Below are 25193 nucleotides of genomic sequence, written 5' to 3'. Positions count from 1 at the left end.
CTTCAGTCTGTCTTCGAGGCTCCAAAATGGGAATGCTACCTCACAAAACTGTCAGAGACCGTGAGATGATGCCCGGGGAGCAAGTTGGTAAACTAAGCATGACGGCTGGGGCTGTAGCTCAAAAGTAGACTTCCCTCAAGTGGTTAGGGGATCTGGAAACCAAAATCCACTCCCTCCCTACCCCCAGCCGGAAGAGGGCTCAGGGTTGTAAGTGCTTTTGGTGGCCTGGGATGAGCCCTGCTTCCCTCATTTCTGATTGGTCAGCTTAGACAGAGAAAAGTGAGTTATCAGCTCACAGCCCTTGTCAGGCAGGTCAGCTGGGAGGGATCCCACCATGGGGAGACAGATGCCTGCTGGGTCTTTGTCATAGCTTGAAGGGCAGGTTAGCTGGGAGGGATCCCACCATGGGGAGACAGGTGCCTGCTGGGTCTTTGTCATAGCTTGAAGGGCAGCGGGAAGCACAGTGTCATGTTATTTATGGTCTCTTCATATCTCTGCCTGTCAGGTGCCGTCAGACGCCTCTATTCCCTCGGTGAAGCATGGTCTCGGCACACAGTGTGGCCCACAGAACTAGAAAGAGCAAGTGTGCCTGGTACGGGCAGATAATAAATACGGCACCCTTGTCCACTTACTTGATTCGACTTTTTAAATTGAAACAATTTCCAACATGCACAATTTTTGCAAAAGTAGTGTAGATAATTCCCATGTCCCCCTCCCCAGGTTCTCCCCGTGTTACCATCTAATAGACCCAGTGCACGGGTGCCCAAACTGACGGTAAGCCAACACCAGCACGGTGCAGTTAAACAGCTGTGCATGTCATTCTGACGGCACAAGTTTCTCCTCTGATGGCCTCGTCCCAGCTGAGGACCCCGTGGAGGATCCTGCTGCACTGAGTAGTCTTCCTTACGGCGACAGTGCCTTGTGCTTCCCTTCCCTCCTGACCTCACAGGATGAGTGCTGGTCCGTCCTTTTGTAAACCGTCCCAAACTCTGATTGTCTGTATCATAACATCAAGTTCTGTGGCTTTCGGTCAGAGCCATAGTGGTAGCATGTCCGTCTCACCGTGTCCTATCAGGGCATGCAGAATGTTACTGCGTCTTAGTTCCCATGATACTGGCCTTGAACATCCGGTAAAGGTGCCATCTGCCACTTTCCTCCATGGCAGAAGGCTGTACCATTTTTCCCATTGTAGTCCGTATCTGTGTTGGAGGAGATACTTTAAAGACATGTAAATATCTTTTTCTTCAAGCCACCCAGTCATTTTTAGCAGCCACAGATTATTACTGCAGTATCTTTTCTGTTCCTTTCATTCTTTTGATCTTTATTGGAATCCCTGTGAAAAACTTGCCTTTTTCTTGATTTCCTCATTCAGTTATTTCTTACACCAACGAGGACACATGAATATTTTATTCTGTGGGTTATAATATATTACTGTTTTTATTTTATTACTCAAATTCCTTTTTCATTTGTTTTGTTTCAAGACAGGATTTCCCTACATAGTCCTGGCTACTCTGTAGACCAGACTAGCCCCCAACTCAGAGATCCACCTGCTTCTCCCTCCTTAGTGCTGGGTTTAAAGGCATGTACCACCATACCTGGCTACTGATCAAACTCCATGTTGTTACTCATATAATTATCTGCTCTGTTCCAAGCACCATATGTACAACTCCATATATAGTCTGCTTCGCCACTGAAACATTCCTAACAGTATTAGTCACACTTTTAATTCATTTTTTGTTATGTTGAGACAAGCTCTCATGTTTCCCTTGGCTATCTTGGCACTCACTGTGTTGACCAGGCTGGCCTAAAATCTCAGATCTGCCAGCCTCTGCTTCCCAAGTGCTGGAATTGAACCATGCAACACTATGTCCAGTTCTTGTTCATGTTTTATAGTCAATAAACTGAGTCTCACAAAGAACTAATAATAGAAAGGGAAGTCAGGCCCAGGACTCAGATTCCATTCGAGAAATCAAGCTGTCTTTTTGGAAACTCGAGCGTACAGCCATCAGATAATAAAGGAAATGGATGCCGTCACTGATGAAGTTTCACATTGAAGTTATTCTAGCTCACAGGGTGGCAAATCACAGCCCAGCAAACCCACACACTGCTACATTCCAGTGAGCACTGCTTGTGCACCTCCTCAGGCCTCAGAGCTGCCACACAAGTGAGCAAAGGAGACAGGACTGCACTTCACCTTCAGAGATCCTGATTGGAGCCCTACGAAGAGAGAGGAGAGCCGCTAGGGAAGTGAAATGTTAGGGTCAAGCCAAACCCTGTTATTTTCATCCTTTGAACCCTAACAAGTGCGATTTCCCTATCCAATGATAAATAAAATGGATCGCATCATAGCTTCCTAATCCAGGCATGTAACTGTGTGTCATCTTAGACAATCTAGAAAAACATACACCAGGCATAAGCTCCTATGAAGACATGGCAGTCTAAGCCTGGCAAAATTCAGAACAATCCACCAAGTTGCCCATAACCCTGAGACCATTGGGAATATTGGGAGTGTCCACCCTGCACACATAACCACGTCCTGACTCTACACATATTTACCATATCTGCATCCCTGCAGGTAATAGGGAAAGACTATTAGATGTAAGGCAGTCCAAATTTGTAAAGTGTGTGATACTGCCTAAAAGGTATTGTGACGGGCTGTCCTCCAAACATTAGCTGCCATCACTGTCTAAACCAGAACAACTGATATGACTGCTGTTGACATTCCTGCATAGAATAGATAGTTGGGAGAGTCGTTAGATTCCAGCCACTCCTTTCTGCACCCTGCTCCCATCCCTATGTAGTTCTGCCCCAACTGCATGTGGTTTTAGGAGTTATTAAAACATACAGTGTAGGTTTTAGTATATAGGTAGACCATTCCCTGAAGAATAGACCCCACCTAAGCCGTGATGACAGAGTTACCCATGCTGGGATGAGATTAAAGCCATGTGGCTGTTTGGGGGTCCGTACCCCCCACCCCCTGCAAGGAAGCTCAGTTAAGTACACTGCATTGGAATCATTACTTTTTCTGTCATTGGTTCCCTGTCTCCAGTGAGTGTACATAGAGAGTGTACATACCAGGTTACACCGTGATTAAGGAAAAATAAAGACTATGATTTAAGAAAATCCCTCCCCAAATTTTTTAATGATACCACCACACAACAAGCTACTAGCCAATGGGTGTCAGTCCAGAACAGTGGTTCTTAGGCAACTTCCCCTCTTAGGGTGCATTTGCTTTTTTTTTTTCCTCTCTCTCTCCTCAAGACAGGATCTCACTAGCACGACTAGCTTGGAACTCCTATGTTGACCAGGCTGGCCTCAAACTCAGAGATCCTCCTACCTCTGCCTCTCAAATGCTGCAATAAAAGGCATGTGCCACTGTTGTTCTTGGTATTTTACTCATTTGTTTGGGGGGCCCACCACTCAGCTCCCAAATAATTCACACACGGAGGCTTATTCTTACTTATGAATGCCCAGCCTTAGCTTGGCTTACTTTCTAGTCAGCTTTCCTTAACTTAAATTATCCCAACAACGTTTTGGCTCTGGGCTTTTCCTGTTCTCTTACTCTGTAAATCTTACTCTTACTTCGTTGCTAGTTGTGTAGCTGGGTGGCTGGTCCCTGGAGATCCAGAGATCTTCTCTGGATCCTCGCTCTCTCCTCCCACATTTCTCCCTCTATATATACTCTCTGCCTGCAAGCACCACCCATCCTTTCTCCTGCCTTGCTATTGGCCGTTCAGTTCTTTATTAGACCAATCAAGTGTTTTATACAGGCCCAGTAACACGGGTTCACAGAGTTAAACAAATACAACATAAACAAAAGTAACACACCTTAAAATAATATCCCACAACACACCACCACTGCCCAGCTTTAGGGTACATTTGCAATGCCTAAAATTATGTTTAGCTGAGTACTGGAGCAGGAGGCTACGACTGGCATCCAGTGGGAATGTGAATGACACTAAGCTGGTTGAATTCAGGGATGCAGCTAAATATTCCATGCCACACAACATATCTACTTGTCAAAAGTGTTGAGGAACGTTGATTATTAATAAGCAAAGCAAATGAAATGTATTTGCAAGTGTAAGTTGTGTTATCTAGAACCGGATTTAGGCCCACTCCATGAGATGGAAACCATACTCAAAACTGCTGAACTGGCCAAGAACCTAAGGTAGATCATGGGCCCTAGGAAAAACAACCTGAGACTGGGGTAGGTCATGAGCCCTAGGAAAAACCTACTACTATTATTCTGCTAAAGGAGCATGGCAATAAAATCACCCCTAATAACACAATGCTATGCCCATAGATAAGTGCCTCACTGGATCCTCAGCAGAGAAGATTCTTCTTGCAATAGATGATAATTAACACAAAGACCCACAGCTGGACAATGTGCAGAGCGTGAGTCTTCAGAGCACTCAGTCCTAAGTGAGATGTCATCAAACCCCTCCTCTCAAGGCTCAGGGATCTACGTATGTGGAAGAGGAGGCAAAGATTATAAGAGCCAAGGTGATGGATGACTCTGAGGAAACATTGTCTTCTAAACACAACAGGAGTGAAACACACAAATTCACAGAGCCTGTGACAGCATGCACAAGACCTGAGCAAGTTCAAACCAGACATGATCCCAGCACTGAGAAGGGCAGTGAACACAAAATCCCACCCTAACCAAGAAGCTATTTGTAGTCGATACCTGCTGGGAAAGGAAATACACTACGGAATGTTCAGGAGTATACCAACCATACCCCAGGCCAGGACAGGAATAGTTGGCCAATAGAAAACAGAGTCTGGAGTTTGGGAGATTTGTTTTGTTTTGTTTTGTGGTTATTGTTTTTATGGGGGTTTTCTTTTCATTTTGTTTTGTTTGGGTATTTTCTTTCTTATTAGATTTTTATTTTCCATTTTTTTGAGAAGGAATATGAGGTTGAATAGGTAGGGTGGTGGGGAGGAGTTGGAAAGGAAAGAATATGATCAAAATATGTTTGTAAGAAAAAATTAATGAAAAAGATCAAAAATTTAGAAAAGAGAGTGAATATAAATAGGTGGGTACATAATGTGTACCTGGTTATCTCAAGAACATTGTCCTAGAAATGTCTGTACTTCCTGCCTATGATGACAGGTTTTAATATGTCTACTTGGCTGAACCACATGGTGCCAGATAGTGAGGCATTATTCTGTGAGGTTGTCTATGGTAAGAGTACATTTAAATCATCAGACTTAATTGAATCAGATTGCCGTCCATTATGTGAGTGGGATTCACCGCCCCCCCCATTTAAGACCTGCCCAGAACTGAAGGCTGAGTTCCCCCACCCCCAACTAACAGAATTCTAACTGAAAAACTGACTCTTCCTGAGGTTATGCCAGTCTGTTGGTCTTCAGAACTCAACTGGGACACTGACTGGACTCTGCAGATTTTGGACTTGGCCTCTAAAATTGTGTGAGACAGTTCTTTATAATATATACTTACGTGTCTATGGATTTGATTTTCTGGAGAGGCACGATTAACAACTACCCGTGAAGCTTTTTTAAGTTTGTCATCTTGTTTTATTAGAAGGCTAAGAAATACTGTTCTTAATGCTCTGTTACAGAAATAAACGCTTTCGCTGAGCATTATCTGCTCCAACATTGGAGCAGGACCTTAAGTCACAAACGTACCTGGTGTCTTGTGGGACAGTTTTATACAGATAAATCTAATCTTGTAGTCTGTGGCTGCTCTTTAAAGCCAAGCACTTAGCCATGTTCATTTAGCAAAACAACTAGCGGATGCTAACTGTGTCCTCTGACATCTCACACACGCTGTCTGGTGGGTGACAGCAGCAGCCTGTCTAGTGACCACTTGCAGATTCAAATGGCATGCTGAAATCTCCCATGGGTGATTTTCTTTTTGTTTGTCTGTTTTGCAAGTATAAAGACTGATTCTGAATTGGAAACCTCCTACTGTATATATTCGCATTTACTTGATATTCTTTTAAATCAGGTCCATTTGTCATTGACACACCATGGCTTCTCTGCCGACTTTATAAAATTCAAAGTCTGTGTAAAGGAATATTTATAAATTGTTAACGGCCAAGGGAGAAAACCCTCAAACCAGAACTAATATCATATTGCAAGGCTGAACATCCGATGATGCTTCACTAACCTCTAAAGAGTAGATTTGAGAGAGGCTAAGGGGAGCCTTTTTCTTTCAAGGTTTTTATTTTTATTTTATATGTATGAGTATATTGCCTGAAATCATGTGCAGGAGTATTTTGTCTGTGCACCAAGTGCATGCAATGCCTGAGGAGGCCAGAAGAGGGTATTGGATCCCTTGGGTCTGGAATTAAAGACACTTGTGAAGTGCCCTATGGGTGCTGGGAATCGAGCTTGGGTCCTCAGGAAGGGCAGCCAGTGCTTTTAACCATTGAGCCATCTCTCCAGCCCCAAGAGGAAATGTTGGCATCTACATTTTCTGTCTGGATCTTTCTTATGTATGAAAGAAAGAAAGAAAGCTAGTGACGTTAAATGCATGCAACTATAGTCTGCAAATTCCTGTTTGTTTCTCCTTTCTCCCTCACAAAGGCAGAGTTAGCTGTGGTCTCAGAGCATTTTCCCAACTTAGTTCATATTTGTGTTAGGCAATAGCCATATTGGGGGGAAAGCTGATAGCCCTAACTTCAATTGTATTAATCACCAAAGATTTACACAAGTTCATAAAGATAAACTTAGGAAGCTTTTGCCTTGACTTAGCCAACAAACCTCAGAACCTTCCCATAACAACTGCTTCTGAGTGTGAGCAGTTGGTTTTTAATGCTGAGGCGAACTCTCTTAGGCCTGGCATTTAACACAACAGGCTTACTGAACTGAAATCAAGGGCACCCAGCAGTGACTAGAGAGAGCTCTGCTTACTGCAGGTAGCAGGTCTGCCTAGAGAACAAGACAGAACTTTACAACTTCATGTCATTCTTCATGTAGCATTAGCATTATGTGATAGGACTACAAGTATGAATGTTCTAAATATCCCTAAAGTATGTGAGTCACCTACAGGACCAAAATGGAGATGATGCCCCAGTATGACCTGTCCAGAATGCCAGAAAACACAGCCCTGAAGCAGCAAACGTTGCCTGCCCACCAGCTAGATTTATCTGCCTCGGTGGTCCTCTCTATCTTTTTTGCCACAGGAGGATTCTGCCTCTGTATGGGCATCATCCTTCTACTGTCTGCAAAGAGCACCAAGGAAATCGAGGTTTGTCGTGGTTTACGCTTTTAATTTCCAAAGTTGCTCAGTTTGGGACTATAAATGGGAGCAGTCACTTTAAGAACATAGCCTCTCAATGGGAAACTAGGTATGACTGGATCCGCCTAACTTTGGGCTGGCAGGGATGCAGATGGAGAAAGAGCCCTTTGTGTTGATGTCATTCATTCTTGCTGTCACACTGATCACCTACAGCCATATTTACATACAAAAGCCTGCCCAAGTCAGGTGGTCTTGGAGAAGTGAGCAACAAACAGAGGCAGAAGGGGAGGGTCAAGTTCAAAAGCCCGCCAGACCCCAGTAATCCATATGAGCTTTTAAATGTTGTTCTTGTGTAGTTAATGTGTCATGGTTGTAATAGTTTCCTGGGCACAGTGAGTTGTTTTAGTACATGTTTACAAATGCACACTGAGCAAACCAAGGCAATTGCCATTTTCCTCTCCTTGCTTTCTTTAGGATTAGATTCTCGCTCCTCTCTTCTGGATAGCTATGAAATATACAGAAAGTTACTACGAGCCATAGATACACTACTGTCCTGTGGAGCACAAGGATTATTCTGTCTGTGTTTGGGTCACTTCAGTCAGCTTCCATCCCTCCTCCCACTGCCCTCCCTTTCTGAGCTCCTGTTTAAGCTTCCATGTATGAATGACAGCATGCAATATCAGTTGTTCTAATAGCCTCCATAGCTGTTCATTTTGCTGCAAATGACAAGGTTTTATCTTTATGACCTAATAATGTTCCATTATAGATATGATATACTACATTGTCTGTATTCATCTGTCGCTGGACAATTATATTGAGATCAATTCCATAATATTATGAATAGAACTGCAAACAATTGTGGGAATATGGGTATCTTTTTAATGTGCTAAATTGCATTGTCTTTAGCTATATAGCCAATGAGAGGAATCACTCTCTACATGTCACTTTAAGTATGAATGACACCTGCCTCTCAAATTCTATGAATAGCAAACTACAGTCTTTGCTCTGTTTTTAATCTAAAGGTTTACAAGTTCAGCTGAACACTGAATTGCAAAATACTGTCATTGTGTACCTAGTATATTGGGGATATGTGTTTCTCACTAAAATTCTTAAAGGTAGAAAGCATCAGAGATACCATCTAATCAAAAACTGTGTGGTCATGAAACATTTCTTCTAATTCTATGTTTCTACACCGAGGAATGGAATCTATAAAATAAAGTGCATTCCAGTATGACATCTCTGGTAGATAAACTGTTCTATCAAATATGCTGATGATCAAAATTTAGAATCCTAGAGGTCAAATATAATCCTCCCGTCAAAAGAGGACTTTGGCCACACTGGAGCCCCAGTTCCCTTGGTGTGGGTCAGTGTGCTTGCTGTCTGTGCTTGCTCTTGACTGGCATACTGTCCTGTTCTTCAACGCTCTTTATAAGTTGAAGTATGGTTCCACAACCAGAAATGGAATAGTTTTCTCAGAGTAATTCTCCACACGCCATGGGTGTGGAGAACGGTGACTTAGAGCATTGGTAGCACTTTAATATTCCCCTTCGCTTTTCTGTTTTAACTCTAAGGGACTTCACAAAGACTCAGTATTCCTTTTTTCCTGTCAGTCTTCTCTCCAAAAGAATCCTACATCCTACTGGCACCTTATCAGAGAAAAAGCCACTTCCTGCTTCTCTGAGCTACCACTTGCCCAGAATCCTCTGATTGCTCTTCATCATAGACAGGGAAGCAGAAGCCGCCCACAGGATTGGGAAGCATGCAGTTCCTGGTCCCCCAAGCCCCTACCCCGTCTCTGAACCTTGCCTCCCACTGTCTTCCAGCTTCATCCTTCCAGAACTGAGTGCAGAGTGCCTTGCCAGAGCACACAGGCGTCACTCACTTGGGACACGACTCTTTTTTTAAAAAGAGTTCATTATATAATTTTTCCACAGAATTTAACTTTCAAAAAGCAGAACACACCACTTTCTCAAGCTGAGAATTATTGCACATACATCAATAATCTCCTTTGGAAATACTGTTTTCCTGCTTTGTCACTTTGAGTAACTTCCTCCAGATGACGTGTGAGGTAATTAATCCGAATATTTTCCATAGAAAAAAAATGGAAACTAGAGAGTGAGTTTCCTGTAAAGGTGATTAGGCTCGGGCTGGAAGCACGGTTTTCGTGAATCACCGGCTAATGCCTTCCTAGCAGCCCCTACTCAGGACTGAGGGAAAGTGGCTTCCTCCCAACCAATCACAGAAGTGTGCAACAGAGATATGGAGCTCCCAGCCAGTGGCAAAATGCCTCCTGGCGCCCCAGTGGAAGACTTGTAAGAAGGCCTCCTCCCAAGCACCCCAGAAAAGAACACCCACACTGCAGGCTGTCCTCTAGCCATGCCACGGGCTCCATCTCCAAAAAATTGAAGACTTTGGATAGGCTGGGATATGGAATTTTCAGATGTGGGCTTATCTAACCTCTAAATGAATTACTGTGTTTCCGTGCCTGACAGATTAATTACACGAATATATGTGGAGACTGTGCTCAGCTACGGGAAGACAGCTCGAACTCGGACAAAGAGTGCACTTGCTCTGTTCCCTTTTACCTTCCAGAGAAAATGGAGGTGAGCCGATTCACTCCACGCTGGTGGGCCTCCGCATACTTCCGCATTCTGTTTTTGCACTTTCCATAAAATGCTTTCCAAAAACTGAAAAATATAAGAAATAAAGCAAGGTAGAAATGATGAGTCTTGAGTCCATGACCCTACAACCTCAGAATGCCTTTTGTGCTGTTATATTATTGCTTTTTTTTCTGTTTCGAAGCCTCAAGATTCCATTTTTAATTTATTTATTTTACATCCTGACCACAGTTTCCCCTCTCTCCTTTCTTCCCATTCCCTCTCCGTACCACCCCCCCATCCACTCTTCCTGTTTCTATTCAAAAGGGGGGGCTATAGATACCAACAAAGCATGGCATATCAAGTTGCCATAAGACCAAGCACCTCCCCTTGTGTTTAGACTAGGCAAGGCAACGCAGTGTGAGGAATAGGTTCCCAAGAGCTAGCCAAAGCATTAGGGACAGAACCTGCTCTCATTGTTATGAGTTCCACCAATAGACCAAGCTATACAACTGTCACATATGTGTAGACAGGTCAGTCCCATGCAGGCTCCCTGGTTGTTGGTTCAGATTCTGTGAATTCTTATGAGCCAGGTTAGTTGATTCTGTGGGTTTTCTTGTGATGACCTTGACCCCTCTGGCTCCTATGATCCTTCCTCCCTCTCTCCAGCAGGATTCCCCAAGCTCATCCTAATGTTTGGCTGTGGGTCTCTGTGTCTGTTTCCATCAGTTACTGGATGAGGGCTCTCTGATGACAACTGGGGTAGTCACCAATCTCATCACAGGAGATGGCCAGTTCAGTTCACTATTGCTAGGCATCTTAGCTGGGGTCACCCTTGTAGGTTTGTGGGAGTTTCCCTTGCATCAGGTTTCTACCTGTCTCCAAAAAGCCCACCCCCACCCCAACCTCAAGATTCTTAATTTTCCAACATGATTTGTATGATCAATCACACAGGTTCTATTATAAATATGTGTGTGGACAGGGCTATAGAACTTACTACATTTAGCACCTCGTGTTAAGTGAAACCGTTAATGGACTGAGAAGTTACATGACTTGGCTAAGGTCACACGTTAAGTTAGTGTCAAGAGTTTTACCTGGTGGATTTCTCCATGGATTCTCCTACCCCAAGTCATCTTACCAGTGCATTTGCTGGATCCGAAAGAGGCTCTCAGCATGGTTCACTGGCACTGTGAGGAATGCCAAGAAATACAAAGAGAAACCCCTGTTGTTGGGCTGATTAAACTCTCTCTGTGAATACAGGTTCTGGGGAGATTCCGTGAAGAAACTTCCCAGAACAGGAGGAGGCAAGGAGAGCTGTCCACCCTGATCTTTAGGGAAGCGGAAGGGAAGGGAGAAGCGAATGGATTTTTCAGGAGATGATAACGACTTGGGTTTGGGACAGCTAAATGAGCTGTAAGCCCTAAGGTGGGTGCTCATTGGAGAGACAGAGAGAAAACTAGCCTGGACCTGGATTCCTATGTATAGTGACATTCTGAAGGAAAGGAGGGAACCAGGTCTGTGGGGGGGGGGGGGGGGGGGGACACTGCAAGGAAAGGATGTAGAATGCAGAGCACAGGATGGACATTTGAAATATCTTTGAGAAGTAGAAAAAAAATCATTTTTTCATTTGAGTCTTGACTGCTAGATAAAACCATGGAGGCATAAAAAAAAAATCTCTTCTCAGCGCTCCATGCGGGAAGTGTAGCTGAGGTGTGGTCCTAGCTCTGTGCCCAAGGGCCAGGCTTCCAGGGGATCTTATGAGCCACTGGCTGATCACAGAAGTAACTAAGGTAGGCTTTGCCATACAAAACATCCCGCAGCAGTAGGCTTTCCCCAGAAGAGAAGTGTCCTGTGAGGCATCATCGCACAAGCCTTCCTGTCAGCTTGCTGAATGGTTTGAAGAAATACTGCAGCCTGCGACCTTCCTTGCTCTCATTCTTGACCTTCTTCTAGCCCTCGACTCTATCCATACTTCCTGAACTCCCCTCTCCTCCTTTCCTTCTTGAAGGCTCAGAATATTTAAATTTTTGAAGGAAGAAAAATCCCAAAGAGAAAACCTAGTATCAGTTCCCACCCATCTGTGCTCTTAGGGAAAGCACAGACCTTGCTGCTAAGTTAATGACATACTTCACCAGAGCCTGAGCACAGGGAGTTTCTAGTCTCCTGCCTCCCATGTGCCCAGCCTGCATATTCACCTTCACATGCTTAGTGACTCCAGTTCTAAGTTACATCCCCTGGATTTGAAACTGTATTCATGGCTCTCAGTGCTTACATCAATGTAACACGCAAAATGTTTGGTGTGGTATGTTTGTCCTCCCCCAATGAAGCATTAAAACAGCTTCTGAAATGAGAGATAGAACGGTAACCACCAAATGGCTGTGTGCAGCTTCAGCTTAGTGCAAAGACAAGCCCTGGGTCCATCCCACTGAGCAACACACACAAACCCACAGTCAGTTTTGCCAGTCAGCACCTCCTTCAGGTCATCCCATGGCAACTACCCCACAAACTCAGAATCAAACTCCAAACAATCATCCTATCCTAGCAAGGTTGTTCATCTAAAACCAAGTCCTCACTGAAACCCTCAGCATGCCAGCCCTCATCCATCCCAAAATATACCCAGTACTACCATCCACCCAACTGCTCCTAGACTACCAGTTGGTACAATGAGACAGCACCACAGACAAGAGGTCCCTAACCTACAGCAGTGGCTGCTGTGGCTATTCTGCTGTCTCACTATGCCATAGTATAAATATACTGCATAGTCTCCAGCACATCTTAATACATGGCCTGTTCTTCCCATACAAGGTCATTAGCTTTTGACTGCTGTCCCACTCAAGAGCACCGGCAAATATTGGATGAACAGCAGTCTCCTCTTAATCAAGTCACGCACCCCACTCTTACTGGAAAAATCACTGGAATGTTGTTGGATATTAATTACTCAAACCACTTCAGCTGCTTCAGTCCCTGTCTCTCCACTCTGAAGCTAATAAAAGTAATGACGTTGTACCAGAAGCTGCCACACCGAAGAGGCTGCCAGGAAAGCTTATACCAGTGCTGCTGATGTTCCAGCTGTTTCAGATTGATTGGGGAACCCCAAAAAGAAAAACGTGTTCCGTCAAGAAAAATATCTAGATATTGCAATCTTGTAAATAGTTATTTTAAAAGTTTAGAACATGGTATGCCAAGTATTTTCCTGGTATCGCCACAAAGAGACAAAATCCATAACTCTGCATTTATGCATTGAAAATACACAGCCTAAAGCTGGGAATGGTGATGGCACACATCTTTAATCCCAGCACTCCAGAGGTAGAGGCAGGCAGATCTCCTAAGTTCAAGGCTGGCCTGGTCCTATGTCAACCAGGACTACACAGTGAGACCCTGTCTCCAAACATTTTTTTTTTTTATTTTTGAGTTTCTAGTTTCTAAAAAGAAACTTTCAGTTCCCATCGACATTTTTGTATACTGTTTCCTGTTTGTTTGTTTTTTTAGAAGGTGTCAATGTTTATTAATATCCCAGTCAATTTATCTTATTTGCTTCTTATTTCTCTTCTATGCAGGGTGATGTTTACATGTTCTACAAATTGTATGGTTTCTATCAGAACCTCTATCGATATATTTTATCGAGAAGCAACAGTCAACTGGTGGGGAAGGATATTTGGGTAAGGCTCAGTCCCATTGGTGTAACGTTCTCTTCTGTTTAAGCCAGGGGGTTTCTTCATTCTAAAAGACCGGAGTTGGGCAGGGCTCAGAATCTAGGTTTTTGAAGATAGAAATGTTCACTTCATTCTTAAAGTGAAGGAGCTGAGCATTTTAGATAAATATTATCAGGAGCGAGCACTGGCCCCCTTTAAAGCAGTTAGTGTGGGTGCTAGCCATCGAAGTAGCTATCCTGTGTTCTGAGAGACCTTGGTGTCTGCTTGATTCACTTGCTAACCATGTTCGCCTTTTTATAACTGAGGTCTTTGATCCATCCTACTTAAAGGAAATTTGCTTTAATAAAAGCCTTTGGTTTAACGGGGTATAAAAGCCTAGGTGTAACCTAGGATTGTATGACTATCCTCAATAATTCCTATATGTTAACGAGAGAAGCTAGCTGGATTGTTATTCCATCCTGACAGTCTATGGGAGTGATACCTAAACATGTTTAGCAAGCAGTTCCCTATGAAGTCATCTAGCTATGGATTCTGGCCCGAATACTCTTCTGAATATGGTACACTTTCCCAAAAAGATTTTTAGAAGTGTTCCCATGTAGACTTAATGTGATACTAAGCATAACAAGGTAAAAAATTTTCCTGCAAATAGTTTTGGCATGCTGTGTTATTAAAAAGGAAATAAAATACCTAGACATCCGTATGCACATATATCTCCAAAGACTGAACATATTCTAGTGTAAGTGAGCCAGAAACCCTGAGGAAAACAGGTAGCAGTCCATAATCCTTGCCCATGCCAACACACTAATAAGGGTTGATGCACATTGCCAGTGTTCTCTCTTTCAATAGTCTGAGAGTTTGCCAAAAGCCCTTCTCATTGATACATCGTCTTGCACACAGGATGTTAAGAACTGTTCTCCATTCCAGTTGTCCCACAACGGCACTCCCATCATTCCTTGTGGTGCAATTGCCAACAGCATATTCAACGGTAGGTGACTTTTTTCCTATCTGTTTCATAAGTGTGTAACCACCTCCACATCCAGGATGTTCCCCGGGCAGCTGAGTGGCTGGTTTGATTTGCTCGTTTAACGCCAAGTATTTTATCCAGAATAAGCCCGAACACTGATGTCTGGTGTTTCATTTGTAAATAACTTCTCCCTTGCCAGCAATCTGAAGAACAGTCAGAGAACACAATTAAATGGAGCCAAAGAATATTTTTCAATAATTGGCTCAATGTTGGTTAAAGAAAAAATGATCTCATGGTTAAGCATCTATGGCATGTAGGCGTGTTGAGTGTCTGCAAAAAAAAAAAAAAAAACTAGTTTGTTTTTCATCTGGGTCTGGGTCTGCATTTTGAAAGGTGGCAAAATGGCTATCTAACATCTCTACTATAATTTTAAATTTCCTTTCAGATACCATAACTCTTTCATACAACCTTAATGCATCTATAAATATAGAAGTCCCAATGCTAAAGAGTGGGCTTACATGGTGGACAGATAAGTATGTCAAATTCCGGAATCCAAGAGCCGGTGATCTTGCTAGTGCATTTGCAGGTAAGATCCAGACAGTTACTCAATAGAGCTCCCCCCACCCCTGTTTTTGGAGACAGGGTCTCTCTACATAGTCCTGACTGTTCTGAACTCACTGTGTATACCAGGCTACTGCAGAACTCAGAAATCTGCCCGCCTCTGCCTCCAGAGTGCTGAGATTAAAGGTGTGTGCCTGGTTCCCTATTTTTATAAGTGTGTGTGTGTGTGTGTGTGTGTGTGTGTGTGTGTGTGTAGAAGATCCCACAAGTCTTCTTTTTTTATTTCTTTGATTCCTGTTGCCCTATCTTTCCCCATCCTGGGCACCTCCATGATTTATATGAAATAATTGGTTCTGTGTTTTGTGTAAATGTTTTAGGAAACTCATGTTTAAGCTACAATTTATCATGAAACTGGACACATTTTTGAGTGAGTTTTGAGACAGGATTTCTCTGTGTAGCCCTGACTGCCCTGGAACCCAGAACTAACAGCTCAGGGATAGCACCACCTACGATGGGCTGCACCCTCCCTCATTGGTCACTACACGAGAAAATGCCTGACAGCTGCATCTCATGGAGGCATTTCCTCAGCTGAGACTCCTTCCTCTCTGACTAGTTTGTGGGGAGTTAGCACACAAAACCAGCCAGTGCAGAGGAGAATGTGAACTTTTATTTCACTGTAGTGAAATATGCTAGCATTTTAATCCAAATATTTTCATAGGCATTTTTTACTCCACAGTTTTTTCTATTTTGGGTTTTTTGAATGTATCATGAAGTTTAGATGCCACAGTATAAATCCTGGACTTTCTCAATATCACTTTATTCTGGCACAGAATTTTTTTTTAACCAAAAGTAAGAGTGCTACCAATAGTCTTTATAAAAGTCAAAATAATCTGAGGCATAATTATGAAATTCAAAAATTGAATCTTATTTTGAACTATCATTATGTAATATGTTCAGTGATTCCTTTACTGTCACCTGAGTAAATTTTAACATTTCTTTGTTTGGAAGCTTATTTTGAATAAGCATTACTTACAAAGTCTTCACAACCTAACATTTCTGACATTACCTATGTTGCATATTTAAAAAAGTTTTCAAGTGTCTTGCACAAAATGGAACCCTAAGTTAAAGGGCTCATTAAAGAACAGAAAAGTTGGGGATCACTGTAGACCACGACATGAGTTGCTGATAGGCAAAAGCCTTCCTTAAAGTTTGAGGCATTCCAAAAATTCTCTCCAATACGTATCTGCCTGTCACACATGTCACTCTGAGTGTTTTGCAATTTTTTTGTCAATTTAGAAAAAATACTTCTTTGTGCAGCTGAAACTTTTTTGTTGTTGTTGTTTTTTTTTTCGAGACAGGGTTTCTCTGTGTAGCTTTGCACCTTTCCTGGAACTCACTTGGTAGCCCAGGCTAGCCTTGAACTCACAGAGATCCGCCTGCCTCTGCCTCCCAAGTGCTGGGATTAAAGGCGTGCGCCACCCTGCCCGGCTGAAACTCTTGACAAGTAATGTGTTGTAGCATTAATGGGCACTACTGTGATTTAGGCGTGTGCCACACCAGTTTAAGGGCATTTCCTCTCTGTTGCTTTCTCTACTTGCTCAGGGAATTAGCTTCACTCTGGGGTACTGCTCCACCAAATTTGCACTTCTTTTATTACTACAAAAGCAAACAATTTAAACTTGATTGTTGGAGTTCTTAAGTGAGTTTATAGTAACATCTATAATAAATGCCAGATTTTTATCTTCATGATTGACTTTCTAAAAGCTTTGCTTTGATTCTATGAGGAATTAAACCCAAGGGTTTATTACTGCTTGAATTTTCCCGTCTGAAGACATTCACATAAAACTAGCTTCATTTAACTGTTCACCGTTCTTTAGTGCTAATGAAGTTAACACATTAAGACCTTTTCTTTGGCTATGAAAAAATTTAAGTAAAAACCTAGGGGCTAGAGAGAGAGAGAGCTCAGTAGTTTAAAGTGCTTGCTGCAGCGTGAGGGTCCCTGGTATCTGCATAAAAGGCTGATTGTGGCAATGCACACTTGTGACCCTAGTCCTGGGGCAGGGAACTGGAGAAACAGGTAGGTCCCCAGAGCTCCTAGCCAGCCAGTTTAACCAATTGGCATACCCTAGGTTTAGGAGAGACCCTATCTCAAAAAGCTATGCACATTGACTGACACCCAGTGTTTATTATGAGCGTGGACACAGGTACCCGTTCACACACACACACACACACACACACACACACACACACACTGAAACTAGGTAGGCTAGGTACACTGCCCATCCCAGCACTCAGGAATGTGGGAAAGGACTTTGTATCAAAAAAACTATATAAACAACCACAACAACAAAATGAAAATAAAAATAAATCCATTTATTTCTTATTTTCTGGAATCAGGGTCTTATAGTCTCACTGTGGCAGGCCTTGGCCTCACGGAGATGTTCCTGACCCTGCCTACTGAGCACTGGGTGTGAAGGTTTATGCCACCACGCCCAGGTCCATTTAATCTTAATGAAGCCATGCTCCCAGAAAGATATATAAATGGACTTTCTGTAGGAGTTAAACCATTGTCTGGATACAGTCTTTAATCACAAATTTTTGAAATAAGTTCATATGTTCTTCTGATTTACTTTTTTTTTTTTTCACATGGTCATTAACATCATTGTGGTTGCTGTGGTGGGATGATGTCAACCAAACTGAGTCGTTTTCAGCAACTTTAAGAAAATACACTTAATTTTACATTAAACATGCATTCCAGTTTTTAGCTCTTCACAGCTAAAAGGATTTATTATAAAATAAAAATCTGATACCTAATCATACCTAGTGATCTGTTCAGACCATATCATAAAGTGGCCATCGAGAGTGTACACGCTTCTCAGCTGGACTGCTCAGCATCCATTTCCTACAGAGGCATCATGAACACACAACTAGACCTGTTGTTGCCTAAATTCCAACCCCGAAACACCACCCCCTGAGTTACAGCCTGGCAGCTTCACACATCTAACCAGTAAAGTCAGAAACTGCATGCCTGCTAGCTGGAATGTTGAGCAGCTGGCAGGGCCTTAGAGATACCTTCCATTGTAGTTTGACTGAAAAAGTCTCCAAAGAGTGAAGTTACATGTATACAGACTGTTTGCAATAAATACCAAAGCGCATGGACTCATGGGCAGCAGACATCAACTGGGGATGCCCTGTGCTGCCTAGTCCCTGCATTTACAATCAATCACTAGTTTTTCAAGGAACTTGACAACATTTTATTGCTTTGTCTTACCACAGTATCTGTAGGCCTGTACTGTAGAGTCCTTAAGTTTCTCTTATCCTTTGCCATCCCGTGTTCCTGCCTCAAAGTGTTATCATATTATAGTCTGTGTAGCAGTCTGTGAGTTCCTTCAAAGATCTTACACAGTTTTTTATCCTTGACCTTTGATACAAAGTAAACAAACAAGAAATGGTATTAAATGAATGAATGAATGAATGAATGAATGAATGAAAACAAATGACCCAAATTAACTTGGAAAATGAAGAAAGCTGATGTTTCAGACCAGACCATGTGTGCAGCTGATACTATCCAGATATATGGGAAGTGGTGGGATTGGAAGGTGATAGGGAGGTCTTAAAACCTGCATTTCTACAAGCAGTGTTCTGGCCCCAGTTGTCCCTGGCATACATTGCCTTGGGTCATGGTTACAAGATAAACTAGTAAGTAGCTGGGTTCTACAATGTAGGCCCCAAACACGTTTTTTTAATTAGAATCAATGACTGATGTCTTGGGAAAGGCCAAAATAGACAGGTTCTATGATATTTGCAGAGGAGGATTCTCCAGCACAGGATTATTTCCAGAGGAACATGTATGGTATAATCTACTCCAGTCGACTAATCATACCAGACTTAGTATAGCTTTGGTAAGTACCTTAGCCTGTACCTGGGGGCTCTATTAGAAGCAAATCGTCCCAGTTGGAGAAGAATGGTGTTCTGGTTATGGGATTTGTTGTTGTTGTTGTTGTCTTTGAGACAAGGTCTCACCGTATACCCTTGACTGACTGAGAACTCACAGAGTCACCTGTCTCTACCTCTCAGTGCTGGGATTAAAAGGATGTGACACCATACCCATCCAAGAGGCTTCTTATTTATCTTTTGAGTCCCCATCAGTAGAAGGACTAGCCATACAGTAGTAAAAAGTCCCTCACACAATTTACTGTTGTTAATTAGCTCTCTGAAATTCAACATGGATTCTATCAACTTTTGGCAGGTTGAATAAGACTCTTTGATCCCTTCATCAAGCATTGATTGATAACTGAATACCTGTTGCATTCCAGGTGTAGAATAAACGATAGGGAACAGATGAGGGCGAGTCTGTTTTCAAGGGTTCTTTGTAGAGTGGGGATAGCAATGCTGTCAGCAGAAAATCAAAGCGTGAGAGTTGGGGCAAAGTCCGAGTCTGGTCTCCTGACTTCACACAAGCCTGTGATTCCAGTGCTGACTACTTCTCCCCACTTTCTCTTCCTGTTCTTGTTTTTTAGAATGTATTTCTATGATCCTGAGGTGAGAGTAGGTGGGTAGAGCGACAGGGAATGAGTATGCTGTGGTGCATGTGCCACAGCTTTTGAGAGCTGGTTCTCATCTCCCACTGTGTGGGTTCCAGGGATTGAACTCGGGTCTTCAGTCTTGACAGCACTTACCCTTACCGCAGGAGCTAGCTGCGGTATCTCTGATATCTCTTATTAACCCTACAAAATTATCATACACTCTTTCTTAGAATGTTTTAAACCAATATAATTAAGGATTGCATATTAAACTTACACACACATTCTTTTTTTAAAGTCAAGTTTCTCCTTTGTTGTGAACGCAGTTCTTTCTCTAAGGAAAACTAAAGGGAGAGCTGACTTTTCTCTACCATATTCTTCATCCCCCACTCCCACAGGAAGTGCAAAGCCTCCGCATTGGGCCAAACCTATCTATGAACTAGATACAGATGACCCAGGAAACAATGGCTTCATCAATGAGGACCTCATTGTATGGATGCGGACAGCTGCCTTTCCCACTTTCAAAAAACTGTACCGCCGACTCAATCGTGTGCACAATTTTGTTGACGGTTTACCTGCTGGTAACTACAGTTTCAACATATCCTATAGTATCCTTTATGCCACTTCCGTTTCTCAGAGTGAAGGCAAAAATCTGGCTGCTCATTGTTGAGTTCTTACATTCTGTTTCTGTCCTCCAGCCAAATATGCGTACCACTAAAAAACAATAGCCACTTTATAGTGATACACACAGAGGAGGAAAATGCTACCTCCTTGATTGGGGGTGGGGAGGGGGAGGTTCTACCTCAGGACTGACATGTCAAGAGAAAAATATGCAAATTTTGTTTATATTGTAGTTTGGAACCCTCCCAAGAAATAGAGAGACCCAAAGAAGTGACTGCATGTATTTACACACTAGTTTTAAAGGAGTATCAATTATGGAAGAACTGCTGAGGGTTAGTTTAACCAAATTTGTCTTCACAGGTTGACTTCTGATGGTAAAGATATTTTCTTCCTTCCTTTCTTCCTTCCTTCCTTCTTTTCTTTCTTTCTTTTTTCTTTCCTGCTTCCTTCCTTCCTTTCTCTCTTTCCTTCTTTCTCTCTTTCCTTCTTGCTTTCCTTCCTTCCTTCTTTCTTTCTTTCTTTCTTTCTTTCTTTCTTTCTTTCTTTCTTTCTTTCTTTCTTTCTTTCTTTCTTTCTTTCTTTTTGTGTTAAGGTCTCACTATGTAGCTCTGGCTATCCTGGAACTCACTATGTAGACCAGGCTAACCTCAAATGCACAGAGATCTTCCTACTTCTGCCTCCCAAGCACTGAGATTAAAGGCATTTGTCCCCACACCTAGCAAAAGGTAATTCTAGTGTCAGAGGGCATGTTTCATTCCTCTCCATGTCATCAGAAGAGGATGGAAGGTCAGCATGCCCTTCTTGCACTTGCTGATTTTCAAGTACCTTAAGCCCAAATAATATGCTGATGTGGCATATTTGGGGTTGGTATGTCTTCTTCTGCCATCATCATCAACTATAACATCATCATATAAAAGTGTCCAAATCATTTATGTGTCTTTTTTTTTTTAAGGAACAACAGGCAGTAGCAATATCAGGTATGGAAACAGGAAAGGAGTATTTTTGTCCCCAAGAAAGACCAATAAACAGTAGATCTAGACATCTAAAGCAGTGAGGTGAAGCATACCATATTGAGTAGGGTGAGATAGAGAATCAAAAAAATAAAGGGGGGGGTAATAAGAAGTACAATTGGAAGACAGACTGGAATAGCAGACGCTGACACCGACCATAGAACCTTTAGACAAAAGTGTGTTAGAGCAAGGGAGCCCCCATCTCCCTGACTCATCACCCCGGGAAATGGGAAGCTCTGTACATGACCAAACCTACCTATGGGCTAGATAGAGACCATCCAGCAAACAATGGCTCCCTCAATGAAGACGTCATTGTGGATGTGGACAGCTGGTTGAGATCCAGGCCAGGAATGCTGTGAGCTCTGCACTGCAGATGTGTGTTCTTCCTCCCTTAGGTACAGAGCCTGCCAGTGGGGGACCATGTCTTAGTAACAGGCATATGGGCCGAGTTAGGAGACATGTGTTCTAATAATGGATTATGATTTTTCCTCCGAATTTAAAGATACAAATGTGAGTCTGGATTTAAAAAAAAATGTTTTAACTATAAAATGTAATCAAGTCTTATCTTTAAGCAGTTATATATTTACATAAAATTGATACTAACTGTGGTCTGAAGACCACATTTCCCTGAAGAAGGTAGATTCCTTAGCTAGGTTCTCACCCAGCTTGGAAGCATCCAATTAGGCATCCACACCAGGGTTACTAGCTAGGATTGTTCTAGAGGACACCCAGCAGGCCAGAGCTTCTCCACTGACTTGTCCACTTCCACAGTCTCTCTAACTCCCAGAGAGGTTCAATGAGAAATTCTTGTTTTATTTTTCAATGCCAGGGATCAGACCCAGAACCGCAGGCACACTAAGCAAATGCCCCTCCACTGAACTATATAGCTAGTCCTGGGATAGAAAAGCCTTGACACAATGTGAAACGCATATGTCCACATGTGGTCCTGTGCCCTACCCCAGGATTTTTTCTTTCTCCTAGAGCAGGTGTGTGGAACTCTCCCACGGGAGAGTAGGGGTGCTCCTCTATGAGGTCCCTGCTGACGTGACATCTCTACCTCGTCAGCCTTTAGTTTTCTTTTGCAGTAGTTGCTTCAAAACAGAGGTTGGATGTTGCCTGGTGAGTGTCTCTCAAGTTGAATCTCTTGAGACTTCCTGACTATCATAACAGTAAACTACACAGGAAACGGCAGAGGAAAAAACATGATCAAAAATGCTGCCTTCACCCCTTGCTACAATTTGGGTTTGGGAGTGAGGAAAGGAAGCCGCGTCTACAAGGGAGACAGTTTTTCCTCTCCAGACATGCTCTCCTCTGTGACTGCTAACAGCCAGTCTCGAATGCTGATCTCTCGATGGTCCATGCACAAATTCAACCCTGAGCATGGGCCCTCTTGCTCGCACTACCCCTGTGTGGCCTGGCTGAAGCCTAGACTGTAGCCGTGCCTACCACTAAAGGGGAAAATGATGCCCTCTAGGTGAGGATAGGACACTCCCTTTCAAATGAACCAGGAGAGAACACAGGCAGGAAGATGAGGTAAGGCAGCACCCAAGGACCAGGTGACAATGAAGAATTCCGGGATTAAAAAAAGAAAGAGAGAACGTGTCCCTAACATGTTTGCTTGTGTCTTTAAATAGCATGTTGCCAAGAGATTGGAAGCCTTTTAAGAGCTTTGCTGGGAAATGCCTCTGTCCTCTGTGTTGCTATGAGAAGGCTTTGTTTGTTTATTAGTTTCATTTACAAAAGGCACCAGATGTTGAAAACCCTCAGGCCGCATGCATCATGAAGATGACATCATTCAAATGCAGCATAGCAAACCCACTTCAAACACTTTCTCACCAGTAACAGGGACACTGCCTTTGCAGAACCCTAACAAACCCGCCACCCTTAGCGTTCTCACCAAAGACGTTTCACTGTTCATTCTGCTTTATTTATTATTCTCATTCTTCTTAAAGAATCTTATCTGTGGGGAGGATTCGTGCTTTGGCCTGTTAAGGAACTTAGCCTCTCCAGAGTCTTCTGATTCACGAAGAAAAATTTTGGCTTGCTGTGAACACTATTTATATTCTTTGTGCTACCTTAGATTCATCAAAGGCAGTTAGATATCTGCTCCTTATCTAGCTGCTGGCAAATCATTCTGATCAATATACTTCAGCATCTCCTTTGTACACTATAGCTATGTGGAGGGGACCCTTGTATTGACTAATTTTGTTCTAGCAAAATAGAGTACTAGTTGACTGTGTTGAAACATGAATAACTGTTTCATGTCTACGAAAAAGGTCAATTTTATATAATTTAATGTAGTGTATTTGTATATGCCATGGTACCGATGAAAAATAGTGAATCCTTAACACATCTTCTAGATTTTCCAGTTACTGTGTTCCAGGGAGAAAAATCTGTTGTTCTTTCCACCCTGACATGGATTGGAGGAGGTGGCCTTTTCTTGGGGCTTACTTACACAGTGACAGGGGCACTGACATTGTTGGCCTCTTTCGCCATCCTGGCAATTTACTTGATGCTGAAAAGGAATAAAAAAAGTTTCCCGTAGGAGGGAAATCAAGGTTTGTAAAGAAGAATAGCAGAAGACAGAAATGGACAACGAAGTAAAAGAACCAAAGATCTCTGGCAAAGCTGGAAACATTTCTGAGCTATCTCAACAAGGGGTTACTGGATTGACTGAATCAAATATAATCCCAACTATGTGGATAAATAATGAGATTCCCAGAGTGGGGTGAAGAGAAGGAGGGAAGAGGAGGAGGAAGAGGAGGAGGAAAATATGTGCAGTAAAATGTTCTTGGAATGAAGACAATAAATGATATTTGAACTCTAGACCAAGTGTTAAGAATTTGAAGTTCTTGTACTTGAGAGTGGGTGAGTTCCCCAGGGTTCTGCCATTACAATAAGAGCAAGCAAGCCGGAACTGAGTCCTTTAGCTGTCCAATTAGACTCGGTTTTCTGGCAGGATGAATTTATAGATTTTTTTCAAAGCACAATTGTTGAGCTGAGCAGTAGAACTGAGTTGCAACCAAGTTTTATGCTAAGAATAGACCAAGCAATGCTTACCTACGCCCCGAGTATCTAAAATACATCAAAAAGAAAGTTTCTTTAATGTTACAAGATAATAGCACTAAGAGTTACTAATCCTTTAAACTATTTTGAGCCTGTTGAGGACACAAAGCAATTCTAGGCTTGACATTAAAATGACACTATCTAGAATATGAACGATGGCTGGCCTCAAACTCACTGTCTACGCAGACTGGCCTCCTGCCTCAGTTTCCCTAGTGCTAAGATCATAAGCATGTACCATTACACTAGTTATATTAGTTATCTGCCTTGCTGTGATAAAACACCTGAAGCAGTTTTGAAGCCAGGCCTGAGCCTGTTGGTGGTGGTGCACACCGTTAATCCCAGCAGGTGGATCTCTGTGAGTTCAGGGCCAGCCTGGTCTACAAAGAAAGAAAAAGAAAAAGATGAAGCAGCAGCAACTTAAGAGAGGAGGGGGTTGTTTGGGTTTATAGTTCCAGAGGCTACAGTCCATCATGTCGGCGAAGGCATGGCTGTTAAGAGCAGGCGGCAGCTGGCCACATTGCATGAGGAGTCAGAAGTCAGAGCGTGAGATGACCGCTGGTGCTCAGCTGGCCTTTGCTTTTTATGTAGTGTGGGACTCCAGCCCATGGAGTGGTGCTGCCCACATGTATCTTGGGTCTTCCACCTCAGCTTAGAGTAGACAGTCCCTCACAGGTCTTCCCAGAGGCTTGTCTCTTACGTGATTCTAAGTCCTGTGAAGTTAACTGTCAGTATTAACCATCACACCAGGCTCAACAGGGGTGTTGACTACTTGAATTCTATCCACACATGGAAAAGAACTTGTTATTTCAAGCACAGGGTAAGCGGCAGCTTGCTATAGCAGCAGTAGAAAGTTGCTACACCACTGTCGATGCTGTAATCATCTCAGCAATTGTTTCTGGGGTTTGGGGGTTCCAGAACAGAGCAAAACTAACCTCTGACCCTGAGCTCCTGGCCCTTTGTCCCACAACCCTCCTTTACAGTGCTAATTAGA

General features: G+C 42.8%; 1 protein-coding gene across 1 annotated transcript; it reads left to right on the top strand.

Moving 5' to 3' along the window:
• Positions 1 to 9: 9 nt before the first annotated feature.
• LOC128112124 (cell cycle control protein 50C) lies at positions 10 to 23962 on the top strand. Its single transcript, XM_052740926.1, has 7 exons — positions 10 to 7216; positions 9700 to 9810; positions 13362 to 13463; positions 14355 to 14442; positions 14867 to 15007; positions 19904 to 20113; positions 23497 to 23962. Exons 1-7 carry the CDS (start codon positions 7025 to 7027, stop codon positions 23679 to 23681), a joined length of 1029 nt encoding a protein of 342 aa, XP_052596886.1. The 5' UTR covers positions 10 to 7024; the 3' UTR covers positions 23682 to 23962.
• Positions 23963 to 25193: the final 1231 nt, after the last annotated feature.

Source organism: Peromyscus californicus, unplaced genomic scaffold (genome assembly GCF_007827085.1).
Source record: "Peromyscus californicus insignis strain IS unplaced genomic scaffold, ASM782708v3 Scaffold_16__1_contigs__length_79575227, whole genome shotgun sequence".
In the NCBI taxonomy this organism is placed as follows: Eukaryota; Metazoa; Chordata; class Mammalia; order Rodentia; family Cricetidae; genus Peromyscus; species Peromyscus californicus.
This window is presented reverse-complemented; position numbering and strand designations above follow the sequence as displayed.

Bases quoted from the DNA above. Each gene is read 5' to 3' on its own strand.
- LOC128112124 (XM_052740926.1), top strand. From the start codon at position 7,025: ATGGAGATGATGCCCCAGTATGACCTGTCCAGAATGCCAGAAAACACA. The intron at 9,811-13,361 runs GTGAGCCGATTC...TCTTCTATGCAG, and splicing joins ACCTTCCAGAGAAAATGGAG to GGTGATGTTTACATGTTCTA. The intron at 15,008-19,903 runs GTAAGATCCAGA...CCACTCCCACAG, and splicing joins TCTTGCTAGTGCATTTGCAG to GAAGTGCAAAGCCTCCGCAT.